This window comes from Labrus mixtus, chromosome 7 (genome assembly GCF_963584025.1).
Source record: "Labrus mixtus chromosome 7, fLabMix1.1, whole genome shotgun sequence".
NCBI lineage: Eukaryota > Metazoa > Chordata > Actinopteri > Labriformes > Labridae > Labrus > Labrus mixtus.
The window spans coordinates 17,759,123-17,771,521 of record NC_083618.1 but is presented as its reverse complement, the minus strand read 5'-3'; the positions used below and the strand labels follow the sequence as shown (position 1 = coordinate 17,771,521).

Sequence of the window (12,399 nt, the reverse complement as noted above, 5' to 3'; positions counted from 1 at the left end):
GGCTTGAACAGGTCAAAATGCTTCAACAACACTTGTAGTATGAAGATCAACTTTAATAACAAATTGTGACCCTGATGAAGAAGGCCACAAGCCGAAACGCGTCGGTCTAATTTGTTAATAAAGTTTATCTTCAAGTGTTGCAGAAATATCCCAGAGTGTCAGTTTTGAATAAACAAGATGTGTGCAGGAACTTAATTGTTATTTTACAGTTTTCCTGCAAAGTAAGACGAGCTGTCTGAAGATAGATTTTCATAATGAGCTGTCAAGTGTGTTTCCATATAATCCGTTTGTGTTTTTTTTTTTTTTAGCAATAGTGCGGCAATAAGGTGGACACTGGTGTCTCAAATAGGGTAACAACATTTTTAAACTTTGGTCAACTTCAAGTTCAATGGCAAGTCATTTCACGGAAAGACTGTTTCATGTAAAGTGACGTGACTAATGCTTTCCTCAAGGTTCATCATTGGCTTCATCAGTTTAACATACAACATCAAGAGAAGTGAAGTGTCTTTCAAGAAAAGGCGTGGGTATGAAGATTTTAAAAGACTAATACTCACATGCCTCTAAATCATATTGGGGGGGGGGGGGGGGGGGGGGCAGCTTGCTTGTCAACAGGGGTTTATCATTTTCAAATCCTGTAATTTATTGTAAATCATAACCATAATGGAGCTGCTCCTCAATGAGAGACAGTTAACAGGGATCTGATATCGTGTTAGATGGGCATAGAGGAACAGGGATAAAAAAAAAAAGAGTTAGAGAAGATGGGAGACATTATTTATGTGGGGCTGAAGGATTTGGAATTGGTGGAGAGATTGCAGCCATGAAGGTCCAGACTGCAGAAAGAAATAGAGAATTTAGTTATAAGGAAAGTTAAGAAAGCAGGATAGATGAAACGGAGGAATTTCTGTTTTGCAAGGAAACCAAAAAAAAAATGGTGATCACTTACTTTGCAACAATTTCAACTTTCAAATTTTGAAATTAAGATGAGTAAAGCAATAATTTTCCAGTTGGATAGGCCCCCACTGTCTCAGTTTAAAATAATAACCTGTGGTGGTGATGCAGTAGAGCTCGGAGTAACCATTACATTTCTTGCATTCGGTCGTTCAATAGTTGCAAAACCTCAGATTAACTGTAAACAAAAGTCTACCTGTCCAAATCTGACATGGAATTCTGACTCAGTTCCTTCAACTACTTCATGGAAAATGATAAACAAGGAAGATACTGATGCCTTAAAATTGACTTTTGAAATTTGTGTCCAAATTTGTGGTTGTGGAGACATATAGATGTGCGTGAGAGAGATTCATTATAGGCTCAACCGGGACAGCAGGGACTCCAATGTGACATTTCTTATTACACTTTTAATTGTTGTAATAGCTGAAGACATTAGATATGTTTCTTGGATTATATTGTGAGATGGGGGCAAACTGCGTGGCGACCCCATAGACCAGGGGTCTCCAACAGGTAGCTCGGGAGCTACTGGGGAGCTACCCTACCCGCCTATAGGTTGACCGACTGTGTTCAAAATCAAAATCAAAATCTGACAACGGTAAATGCACCTCTTCCCACTATTCATATATTTGGCCCATAAAAACAAGTATGAAGTACTAATGTTTTCTTGGACATTGATGTGAATTTAAGATTATTGATAAGCATTGGCTTATTGCAATTTCACACATGTACAAACAGCATCTTAATTCAGCTGAGCTATGTAAATAAATGTGCAAGCGATTTGATGCAAGTAGCCCTTGGCCACTTTCATTTTTTGAAAGTAGCTCTCAGATGAAAAAAAGGTTGGAGACCCCTGCCATAGACTGTAAATGATAATGGACGCCGCCGTCACCAGGCATAGTTCTCCAGTAGGGGGCGATGTCTGCGCAATGGACGCCGCGACCGTAGAAGAAGAGTCGCTCACGTACAGAGAGCCGTCCTCATTGTGAGCAGAAGCGAGCTAACAACAACCTGTTTGTGGCCTTCAGTAACTGTAACCGGGGATAATATTCGCGATTGAGGTGAGTAAAGACGCGCTCTGTTGTGTTCAATAATACAACAAACGCTGTAAAGTGGCGAAGCTTAATAAATTGGCGGTGTATCCACGAAGCTCGCCGTGTCGTTTCCCTCTCAGAGGTAGCTGATGCTAACGCTAAGCTAACAGACGACGTTCAGCTTACGACTGCATCGCAGTAAACCACGTAAATGTACACATTTAGGACGAGGTCTGTTGGTGTGAAGTTGCTGTTTAGTCAGTATTTACATTCTAATGTAAAGAAATAATCTGTGCAGTTTATAATACAAGTGGAGTAATGACGTCACGCTGTTTGCCTGCGCGCACATTTAAGCAAAAAAAAATACCATAAAGTTTGTTTCCTGAAGTTCATGTTTAATCCTATCAAGAAATAAACAACATGAAGTCTGTCGTTTATACACTAACACGTGTTTTATTGCACCACTGAGATAACATAAACAGATCCTTCATTCAACTCGTTTCTCAATGTTTCCGTGTGTAAACCCTTTAATCCAACATCTCAGGTAGTGTGTCTGCAGGTGTTTGTCAAGCCAGTGTTGATTGTAACATAGGTGTGATCACACAACTTGATTTGAGTTAAGAGGTTAGTTAATGATAGGAAAGGGGGTGATGATGATTCACTGCTTTGTTTCAGCTGTTGACACGAGGCAGCAGGTCAAGTGTTGAAGATAACACAGTGATAGTCTGTGCAGCTTCATGCCATGTGGTAGATATCCACTTTACATTAAAATCAAAATGTATTATCAATAAACATTTATGCAGTCGGAAAATTGTATTAAAAAGTAATAATCATGAAGACTGATTCATTTCTGCTCCAACAACTCAACTTGTTCCTCTACTTAACTGATTACTTGGGCGTTATAGGAGGTAGAGTCGTCGCCTCTCAACCAGTCGGTCGAGGGTTCGATCCCCAGCTGAGCTACATGTCCGATGTGTCCTTGGGCGAGACACTTAACCCCGCATTGCTCCCGCTGCTTCAGTGGCGGTGTATGAATGGATTAGTGTTGTACTTACTCTCTGATGTACGTCGCTTTGGATAAAAGCGTCTGCTAAGTGAATTGTAACATTGTACTTGACAGTTGCCAAGCAACCCAAACAATCTGACGCCCTGTTGCTTGTCCAAGACCAGCCTTTTTGTTTGTTTTTTTCCCATTTATCATCTCCAACAAGTCTAATTACGGTGACTGATGAATCAAAACAAACAGCGTCTACTGCACAGACAGTTTTCAGAAATAAGGCTGAAGCGGAGTTATGCATATTGGGGAAAGTCCTCGTGGGTTTTTGCTCAGCATCCGCACTGGACGTAACTGTTGTAGCATTTACAGAGAGTGAAATAAGAAAAGAGTTATTTATTTCATAATCTCTTACTTTTACTGTTTTTTTTCTAGACACTAAGGGGTTTCTGGATATGTGGATACGAAATCAGGTGCATCCCGGTTCGAGTTGAGGTATGTAAAGGGCTGCTCCCTGAAAAGCATTATGTAGCAAACCCCCAACCATGAATGTAAAGTAACAACTATTATTTTTCCTTCTTAGTTGGTTTTCTAAGTAATGTGTATTTGGATTGAAAACTCCTACAGATTCCCTTTCGTTGAAATCGATTTACATTGTGCTGCTTATTCAACATAAACCCATTTACTTACCACAAAGTCATTGATATCTTCGAACAGAAGAAAAGATTTAAATTGAGGCATTTCCAAACTCGCGATTTCATTTCATCGATGCGATTTTTCGTTGAGACTGTTCTCGCTACTTCACGCGATGAGGATATTTGAACATGTTTTCCCGCTCAACATTTGTGTGAAATCTGACAGACCCCAGGACATAATTATGTCTTGTAATCAAATAACTACAACTTTATCAACAATGCTAAACAAAGTCACAGAGAGTCAAAAACAGGATTGGCGGTGTGCCTCTTAACCGATATCGTGGAATATTTTAACTTCTGACTCTGGTATTGTAATGGTGACCAGGACGAGTCAACTCAAGGAGGCGGAATAGTTGGTGTCACAGTGATGGCTGTGTACCTCTCTGCGCCATTTCACATTTCTGACAACGACTGCAGTGTAACTTTGCAATGTTAGTTTTGCAAGAATTTTTCATCAATTCATCTTGCGTAAGTTGAAGTAAAACACACTTATCGGTTTAAACATCTACAATGGCTCTTTAGTTTTTCTTTTTTAACCCCTCCGGTGGAACCACTTCCTCAAACCTTCATAAACGCTCTGTTCGCCGTCGTGGATTCGTCCTGCCTATTGGTCGATTCACTTCTCACGATGGACATGTTGCGTTTATGCCATCTCAACTACGTACCCCTCAGAAAATGAACTCAGGGCTGCGTTAACTTAATTTTGACTGCGCAATAACGTGAATTTCCAATTTTTTGAAGCCTTGCTGCATGTTTCGTTCTTCATGATCACTAAAAGATTTCAGTCTGAGAATTCGTTCAGTTCAAACCAACACGGGGAAATGTTCAATGTTGGGACCTATTAATTTCATCAAACGACTTGCTGCTCGGACCCAGACAAAAACACACACCCAAGATGTTATCACAAAGGATTTTGTCAAATTTGCAGAGAATTTTGTCGTTTTCATATTTGATACTCTGCTGGAAGAAGAAGGAGAACTGTAGCAAGCACTCGTTTGTCAGATGACTTCGTGAAGTGGTCATTTGTGAAACAACCTACACTATAATTTGTCCCAGCGCAGAGATAGATTACAATATGCGACGCACAAACGCACCAGAGAGTCTGTGAATTTTCCCCATCATCTCCACTGTCTGACCTTTTGACCTGACTTAATTGTACATTTTTAATAAAACTTTGAATCCTCCCAAGAAATGTCATCCTTTCTTTTAATTCACTGACATTTTTCAGGATCGTGGACAACGATTTAAAGACGCTTATTTGCAAACATACCAACCTTTTTCAAGCATTTGAGACGCACAAAGAAATATACAAGTTAACCTTTGGGATCCAGTCATGTCTCGCCGAAGAAGCCACAGCTCATCACCAGGGCGTTTTTCACGCTCCTGCAGCAGTAGTGATCCTAGAGATTTGGAGAGGAGGATTTTTGTTGGGAATTTGCCGACCTCCGACATGGAAAAAAAGGATCTGGAAGACCTGTTCTCCCCGTACGGCAAGATAGTCGGTCAGTAAAGAATTACACAAAATAATTTGTCCATTTGAATTCATGACAGTAACTTGAAGCTGGCCGTGTCTGTCACAGTTGGAGTGTTTTCCAAAGGAAAGTGCATTTTGATTTCAAGTAGCGTTAACTGAGACATCCTGAGTCTGGCCTATTTATTCAATGCAAGCATGTAAACATTTTGAATGATTTTCCTACTCATCATTTCTCAGAGTGGGTAGCTATCTAACTTAAGTGAAATTAAAATTTGAATCCGTTTCTGCTACTCAAAATGTTCCTCTTTCAGGCGTATCCATGTTTCGTGGGTTTGGATTTGTACAATTTGAACGCGTTGAGGAAGCCGAAGCTGCAAAGGCTGCCGTAAAGGGTCGAATATATAAAAGTTATAAAATAGGTAAGCCTTAACTGCAGTGGGTATGATTGTCTGGTTAAGAGAATAGGTTTTTATTGGTGCACAGTGAGCAACAAAACCAAGTTAATGAACTATTATGGTTTTGATGAGTGCACATGATGGCCTGAGTGTTGATCCTTAAAATAATCTGGATTTGCTGATTTTAAAAATGTGAAGAAAATAAACTATTTTAAGGATGGACATTTGACCACTGGTTTCTGTTTCGAAGTGTTTGTTTTATATTTACAGTTTTTATTTTGTTCATAAGCCCTGGCCTAAAATAAATCACATTGATGAAGTCATATGATACAATCAGTAAATTATCGCCCATAAGAACAATGATAAAAGTGAAACCAACTAGGTCTTTGTTTGATTAAATGACCGAGTCATCAAAATGAATTTAAGACTTTCTGATATTTGTCCTACACATTTCTTTTAGTAGTTATGCTACCTCTTGTGCTAACACAGTAATAAAACAATTGCTTTCCCAAACTCTGGCAAAGCCTGCACATATAAGCTCTCACTTCATTTGCAACACTGTCTTGGAATTTTCTTTTAAATCTTTATGAATATGTCAGTAAAATGGAGCACTTGTGCTTCAAAGGTTCCTAAAGGCTAAATTTTGTGTTTAATTATGTAACAAACACGTTCAACTTTCGCCAATTATCCAATTTTCATGCGGAGGAAAGCATTTCTTCATCGTAAACCCTATTTGGCAGATTTGGCATCTCGATTTGCTGCATTTTGACTCTCCTCCAGTTTGGATTTACCACCTTGGATTCTGGAGTTACTTTCATTTCCAGCTCAGTTTCATTTGTTCCGCGGCCACTTCAATCTGCGTGAACGCATAAGCTTATTTTTACGTACATGTCACTATTATGTTCAACGTTTGGATTGATTTATTTTCAGATGTAAATATGGCCGTGGAGCGACGGGGCACTAAACCTCAATCCCAGCAGAGCCCCCCACGAAGGTAAAGTAACGCAAAATGGGTGTGAAGAACTACCTTCGCCTCTGTGGTGAAAAAAGAACCTAAAATTATTGAAACAGAGCATTTAACTTTGTCTTCAGATTTGATTTACACCGCTGTTAAAGTGAGGTTGATGGAAGCCACTGTACCATCAGATGGTTTGTGATTGTTTCCCGGGCGTTTGATCGTTCATCTTAAATTAACTTTTCTCGATGTGCTGAAATAAAGAAAAGAGCCATAAAAATGTAATTTAGAGTGTCTTTGTCTCAAAGATTCTTTTGGCTTTCCAGTGCTGTTTTTTTTGGTGTGAGTTTTGTCCGACATTTAATCTCCAAGCACAAATGTGCAACTCTGACGATCGAGGACACGCAATCCCAATTCCTAATCAATGAAGCAGGTCCTATCGGAAGCGTGACCTTGAACTAACGAGATTTGTACGCTTTGTTACAATAATTCTCGACATAGCCTCTCTAAAGCAACATACATGCATACATAAAATATACACAACTTTGTGCAAACCACAATGAAAATGGAATTACAGGAATCCCGTGGAGTATAAATCACTTACTCACCAAAACATATTTTACTCGAGATCTGCAGAGTTTAATCGTTTGCTAGCTGTCAGTTTTCTTCTTCGCTGGTGAACTGATACATTTCTTTAAGCGCAACCACCAGAAGATACCGTTTGTCGGGTGACATTAAAAACGTACAAGTTATGACTTGTGACAGTTTAAAGTGAGATTAACTTTGACAAGATTTCTCCAGTTTTACCTTGGAGCAAACAGACACTTTTTTTTTTTTTTTTTTTTAAATTAGCAACATGGGACGGATTTAATTGAAAAACAAGGCTGGAATAGTTTCATAAGCAAATAGAATTAAATGTCCCAAAAAGTGTTCAAAAAGGTTTCACCTCCCTGTTACACTCGTGTCGCTCAATGGAATGGTCGATTAACCACAAATGGCCGACGTCTCGTGAAAACGGCTCACTGGACATTTTCAAAAGATCGTAAAGGAAAGGACGCTTACAGGAATCCCCTTCTGGACCGCTTTGTCGTGTTAACCTCTGTGCACAATCGTTACTTTTGCTTGGGCATGTAAACACGTTTATTTACTCGTTTTTTATGAATGAATACAGATGAATTAAATATACAAGACCAACTTTAGGTCCGTCATCCTATTGATCCTTTGTAATATTACACAGAGCCTAAATTCTAACCTTCCTTTTAACTAATTAATGATCTCCTCTCAGGGCCCCGTATGCCAGTTACGCGGACAGCAAAGAGCCCCGGCCTCGTTCGCGGTCACCCGTTTACAGCCGTGACGGCCGTGATGGACGCGATTCACGTGATTCCCGTGAGCCTCGTGACAGCAGAGACCCAGGTAGAGAGCCCAGGCCAGCTGGCCACTCCCGTGACAATGATTACAGATACCGCAGCTCAGAGAGCCGAGACAAAGATGCCAGAGGTGACCCAAGGAGTGATCCCAGGAGTGACCCCAGGAGTGACCCCAGGAGTGACCCCAGGAGTGATCCCAGGAGTGATCCCAGGAGTGACCCAAGGAGTGATCCCAGGAGTGACTTAAGGAGTGATCCCAGGGGTGACCCCAGAGCTGACCCTAGAGCTGACCCCAGAGCGGACCCCCGAGACCCGGCTTACAGGTGACTTTTGACACCTATTCAATTAGTCTGGAGTACAAAATGAAGTGTTTACATTTTTGTCTAAAACTGTGATGCTGTTTTACAGCAGAGAGGACTACGATCGATTCTTCCGCAGTGGCAGTGGGGCAGAAGATTATTACCGGAGGAAGGATGAACCCTTCAGGGACCCCTACAGAGATCCCTGGAATGGACGGCGTGAGCCAGAGGGTATGTTTACTCTACAGTGTACAGACTAAATTCACTATGTACAGTCACTATTTACTTTAAGAGTTCTCAACATCCTAGAGGAAAATGGGGTTTATTTGAAAATGATGCATTTTGTAATTTTGCTTCTTTTCTTTTTTTTTCATTACATCTAAGAGGTTATTTTCCTTGATTTTGGTTTTCAGTTTCACCGTATTATTTCAAGTCTGTAATGAGAATTTAAAATGAAGTTACATGTACATGAAATTTTAGTCCTTGAAAGTTCTGAAAACTATTTTGCACAACTGCAGACTTTGTAGTATTCTAGAGTTGAGGCTGTCAGCTCAGGCTGATTAAAAGTGTATTAAATCCATCTGATATTTAATTCACCAGCCACCTCCTCCTCCGTAGATGATCGTGCTCGCCCTGAAGAGCGTCGACGTAATGAGTTATATCGACAGTACTATGAAGAACTGCAGCGACGCTACGACTCTGACCGTCCTGTCGACTGCTCTGTGATTGTCGTCAACAAAGCACAGAAGTAAGTCCACTCTCTGGGTTTTACTCTAATCAAAGATGTTTAACCTTAAACACATCTGTAAATATTCAACCAGTACATGGCATGTTTTTATTTCATACGGTTCCTGTGTTTGTGTGTGTGTGTGTTTTCCTGTGTGTATTTTTGCTTCAACAACAACTGTAGGGAGTATGCTGAAACGGTCGGGCGGAAAATCCGTGATTTGGGCATGGTGGTGGATCTGATCTTCCTCAACACAGAAGTGTCCCTAACCCAGGCACTGGAGGATGTTGGAAGAGCACGCACCCCCTTTGCCATTATCATTACCCAGCAGCACCAGGTCCACCGGTCCTGCACTGTCAACATCTTGTTCGGCACACCACAAGGTAATAAAAGATGGCAAAATGCATCTGTTGACTGATCACTTTTTATCACGCCAAAAGTAAGGATTCAGAATTTCAAATATGACGATTGTGGTGTTTTTAACAAGCTTTCTTTTTTGTCCTCATGGCCGTAGAGCATCGTAACATGCCAATGCAGGACGCCATGATGCTGGTTGCCCACAACTACGATGCATACAAAGTTGAAAACCGTGAAAAGGAACGTGAGGAAATTGCCAGAAAGGCTGCCAAGATGGCGGATGATGTGTTACTCAGGGAGCCTGACAGAGAAAGCCACCCCATTTCTGTGCTCACTGCCATCACACTTCTGTCTGAAAACAGGTATCTATTTGATATGTTATGTAACCTGATGTATAGTTTGTAGTGCTGAAATGGATCCGGCTTAATTTGTGACCTGTTCGGATGAACCCCTATGGTTCGGGACACCAGTGATCCGTGCATCAATGGAAAATGTATAAACATGGTGTAGCCTTTAATAAATACTAAACCTAAGTCCCTGTAGTCTCAGTGGCTTCATGTTAGTAACGTTACGAACTGTTGTCTGTTGCTGTAAGCTTGGCCAAACTGTTGCAGAGCGCTGTCTATCTAAAAGTTAAGAATATTTACATTAGATTAATCCTTTCTCCCCTTGTTCCGTGCTCGTTTCATAGATTTGTAACCCCAGAAGAACTAGACAGTCTCCTTGCTTACCTGAAGGACAAAAGAGCCCGACTACTACGGAGCACTGCAGACCCTCTGACAGGTAAGAAGACAATACGTCATGATAAAGGATTATTCCATGTTTTTAAAGTCATCTCTTAAAACAAAAACTAACACATCCCATCCCATTTGAAAATGTGAGGACATTCTTTCTCTCCATACTGGTCCCTAAAATGCTTCCTGATAATTGAGTAAAAGGTTTTAGTATCTATGCAAAAAACATTTCACGATTGAGTTATTTTAATGCAAAAGTAGCCTGAGAAATACAATCATAGAGATATTTTTAAGGGTAATGACTTTGTTAATTTACATTTCCTCTTTGCATCATTATCCCTCCAAACAAGACAGAGTATATTACACCCTGGAGACCGTGCCCACACTTTTAGTTAGCTAAAAACAAGATAATACCATTTCAAAGGATTGCTCTTCCCACTAGATGTCCAGATATTTACTACTGAAGATTTGACAACACTTAGTTTACATTGATAGATAAGATCATCATTTAATGCCTTAAAGCAACTGTCAACACACATGGCGTTGTATAGCTCAGCTCAAACCTCTACGGTTTGTCTGACCAAATTACTGGGCGGCATGATCCCAGCTTTCCTGTTCTACTGACTGCAGTCTTCTCATCTCCAGTGTAGGTGGGACTTTATATTTCTCTGTGCCTATGCAGCTCAGTAGGGGGGGAAAGCTCTCTGGAAACTGGGAATTTTGCACGTAACGACCCCCCTTACCGTAGTTTCCTTACTTGGACTGCTGAACGCTTAAACTCAACTTACAAATGAAGACACTGTAATGTGTCCATCATCTGTAACATTGTACATGTAATCATTGTGTAATGAGACTGTTTTATTTATTAATTACATAATATTGTGTATAACCTGTTTAATGCAACACATATTGACGCGTCTCTTTACAGCTTCAGTCCATGCTACTCCTGCAGCAGCTCACCATGACATTCCACCCTCGACTGCAGTACTGGCTCCTTCATCCCATTCTACCCTCGCACCCCAGCAGCCCAGCCATCTCGGACTATCAGCAGCTTCAACAACCTCTGCTAACCCCAGTCATCAGCAGGAGCTCCAGGCTAAAATCCTGAGCCTGTTCAACAGCGGCTCCGGAGCATCAGCAGTTCCATCCTCCACTTCTCAGGTGCAGGCCTACAGCTCTCTAGGTCCGGTCCCTTCTCAGAACCCACCACCCCGCCCAGCCATGACTGGCCCTCCTCCTTCTGCAATGCAAGGTTATGGCAACCCACTAGGCCGCATGCCACTCCCACAAAGTCAGAGACCCCCGAGCACTGCTTCAGGAATCAATTTTGACAACCCAAGTGTACAGAAAGCCCTGGACACGCTCATACAGAGTGGACCGTCTCTCTTGGTGGGCACTAGTGCTTCCCAGCAGCCTCCACCCTCTAGGCCAGCACCCAGCATGAGCCAGGTCCCTTCTATGTCTATGTATCCCCGACATTACTGAAGGGTTGTATGAAATTTACGATATAATGTGAAGTCCACTTCTCCCTCTGCTAAAAGTAGACACCCCATCAATTCTCTGTGCAGTGAATTTACATGCTGTGTAAAGTAAGACTGTAGGGATGTTTGTAAAAGCTTTTAAGTTTTTATTTTATTCTGGTTGTTGTGTTCAGTTGGTTAAATTTAATGACTTGTTCAGACTAAATTATGGTCTGTTTTTCTAATAGCTAGAAGATATTCAGTCTTCGTATATGTGAGTTAGAGTATGAAGTGTGTCAACTACAGTATATTTTGAATTTGAAAAACTCCTAAATTCTTTTCCAGCCGTTACTTCTGATTTGTTTTTGCAGTTTTGTCGTTTTTATAATTTGTAACATGTTCTTTGTCATAATGAGACACGATTAAAAAAACTCAAGACACAATTACTGTAATAAAATGGTATTGGTTTATTGCATTTTGTGCTGACAAATCTATAAAATGGAACGGGTATCGCCAGAAGCCATAGAGATATAAGCATTTGAAATGTAAGATAAAACTACTTTTCCTCTTTTTAATGTACCATGAAACACAATAGAGAATAATACAGCTTTTTTATTTTAGAATATTTAACTTACACTGACACAAAAGAAACACCTCCACACTAACTGTATTTGATATATTTACATGTAGCCCCCTCCCACCCCCAGCAGTTACAAGTGCACATGTACACACATACACACTCCCACAGAACTGAAAGGAACACACTACGGCTTTACCTTAAGACTAGGTACAGTATCAAGGAAGAGCAATGAACAGATCTGAATGAAAACTTTTTTTTATATATATCACTGAAATTTGATACAGGTGTGTCTTTGTGTGTATGCTGTATATATATAATCTATATCTACATCCATTACATATTTAAGCATCCATAGAAAATGTTTCCACAACTCCAGTGAA

At 40.6% G+C, this 12,399-nt stretch overlaps 1 protein-coding gene across 3 annotated transcripts; it reads left to right on the top strand.

Annotated features, from left to right (window-relative positions):
• The first annotated feature begins 1,895 nt into the window (after positions 1–1,895).
• ncoa5 (nuclear receptor coactivator 5) lies at positions 1,896–11,882 on the top strand. 3 transcript variants are annotated; one of them, XM_061043353.1, is made up of 12 exons: positions 1,896–2,006; positions 3,409–3,468; positions 4,897–5,170; positions 5,454–5,561; positions 6,468–6,531; positions 7,778–8,185; positions 8,271–8,392; positions 8,780–8,909; positions 9,069–9,271; positions 9,403–9,607; positions 9,937–10,028; positions 10,908–11,882. In XM_061043353.1, the coding sequence occupies exons 3-12, from the start codon at positions 5,002–5,004 to the stop codon at positions 11,462–11,464; spliced, it is 2,058 nt and encodes a 685-aa protein (XP_060899336.1). In that variant the 5' UTR covers positions 1,896–2,006; positions 3,409–3,468; positions 4,897–5,001; the 3' UTR covers positions 11,465–11,882. The 3 variants fall into 3 exon arrangements, with proteins under 3 accessions (XP_060899336.1, XP_060899335.1, XP_060899334.1); XM_061043352.1 differs by having other exon boundaries at positions 8,762–8,909; XM_061043351.1 differs by having other exon boundaries at positions 8,762–8,909; positions 9,054–9,271.
• Positions 11,883–12,399: the final 517 nt, after the last annotated feature.

Bases quoted from the DNA above. Each gene is read 5' to 3' on its own strand.
- ncoa5 (XM_061043351.1), top strand. From the start codon at position 5,002: ATGTCTCGCCGAAGAAGCCACAGCTCATCACCAGGGCGTTTTTCACGC. The intron at 5,171-5,453 runs GTCAGTAAAGAA...TTCCTCTTTCAG, and splicing joins CCCGTACGGCAAGATAGTCG to GCGTATCCATGTTTCGTGGG. The intron at 9,272-9,402 runs GTAATAAAAGAT...TCATGGCCGTAG, and splicing joins CTTGTTCGGCACACCACAAG to AGCATCGTAACATGCCAATG.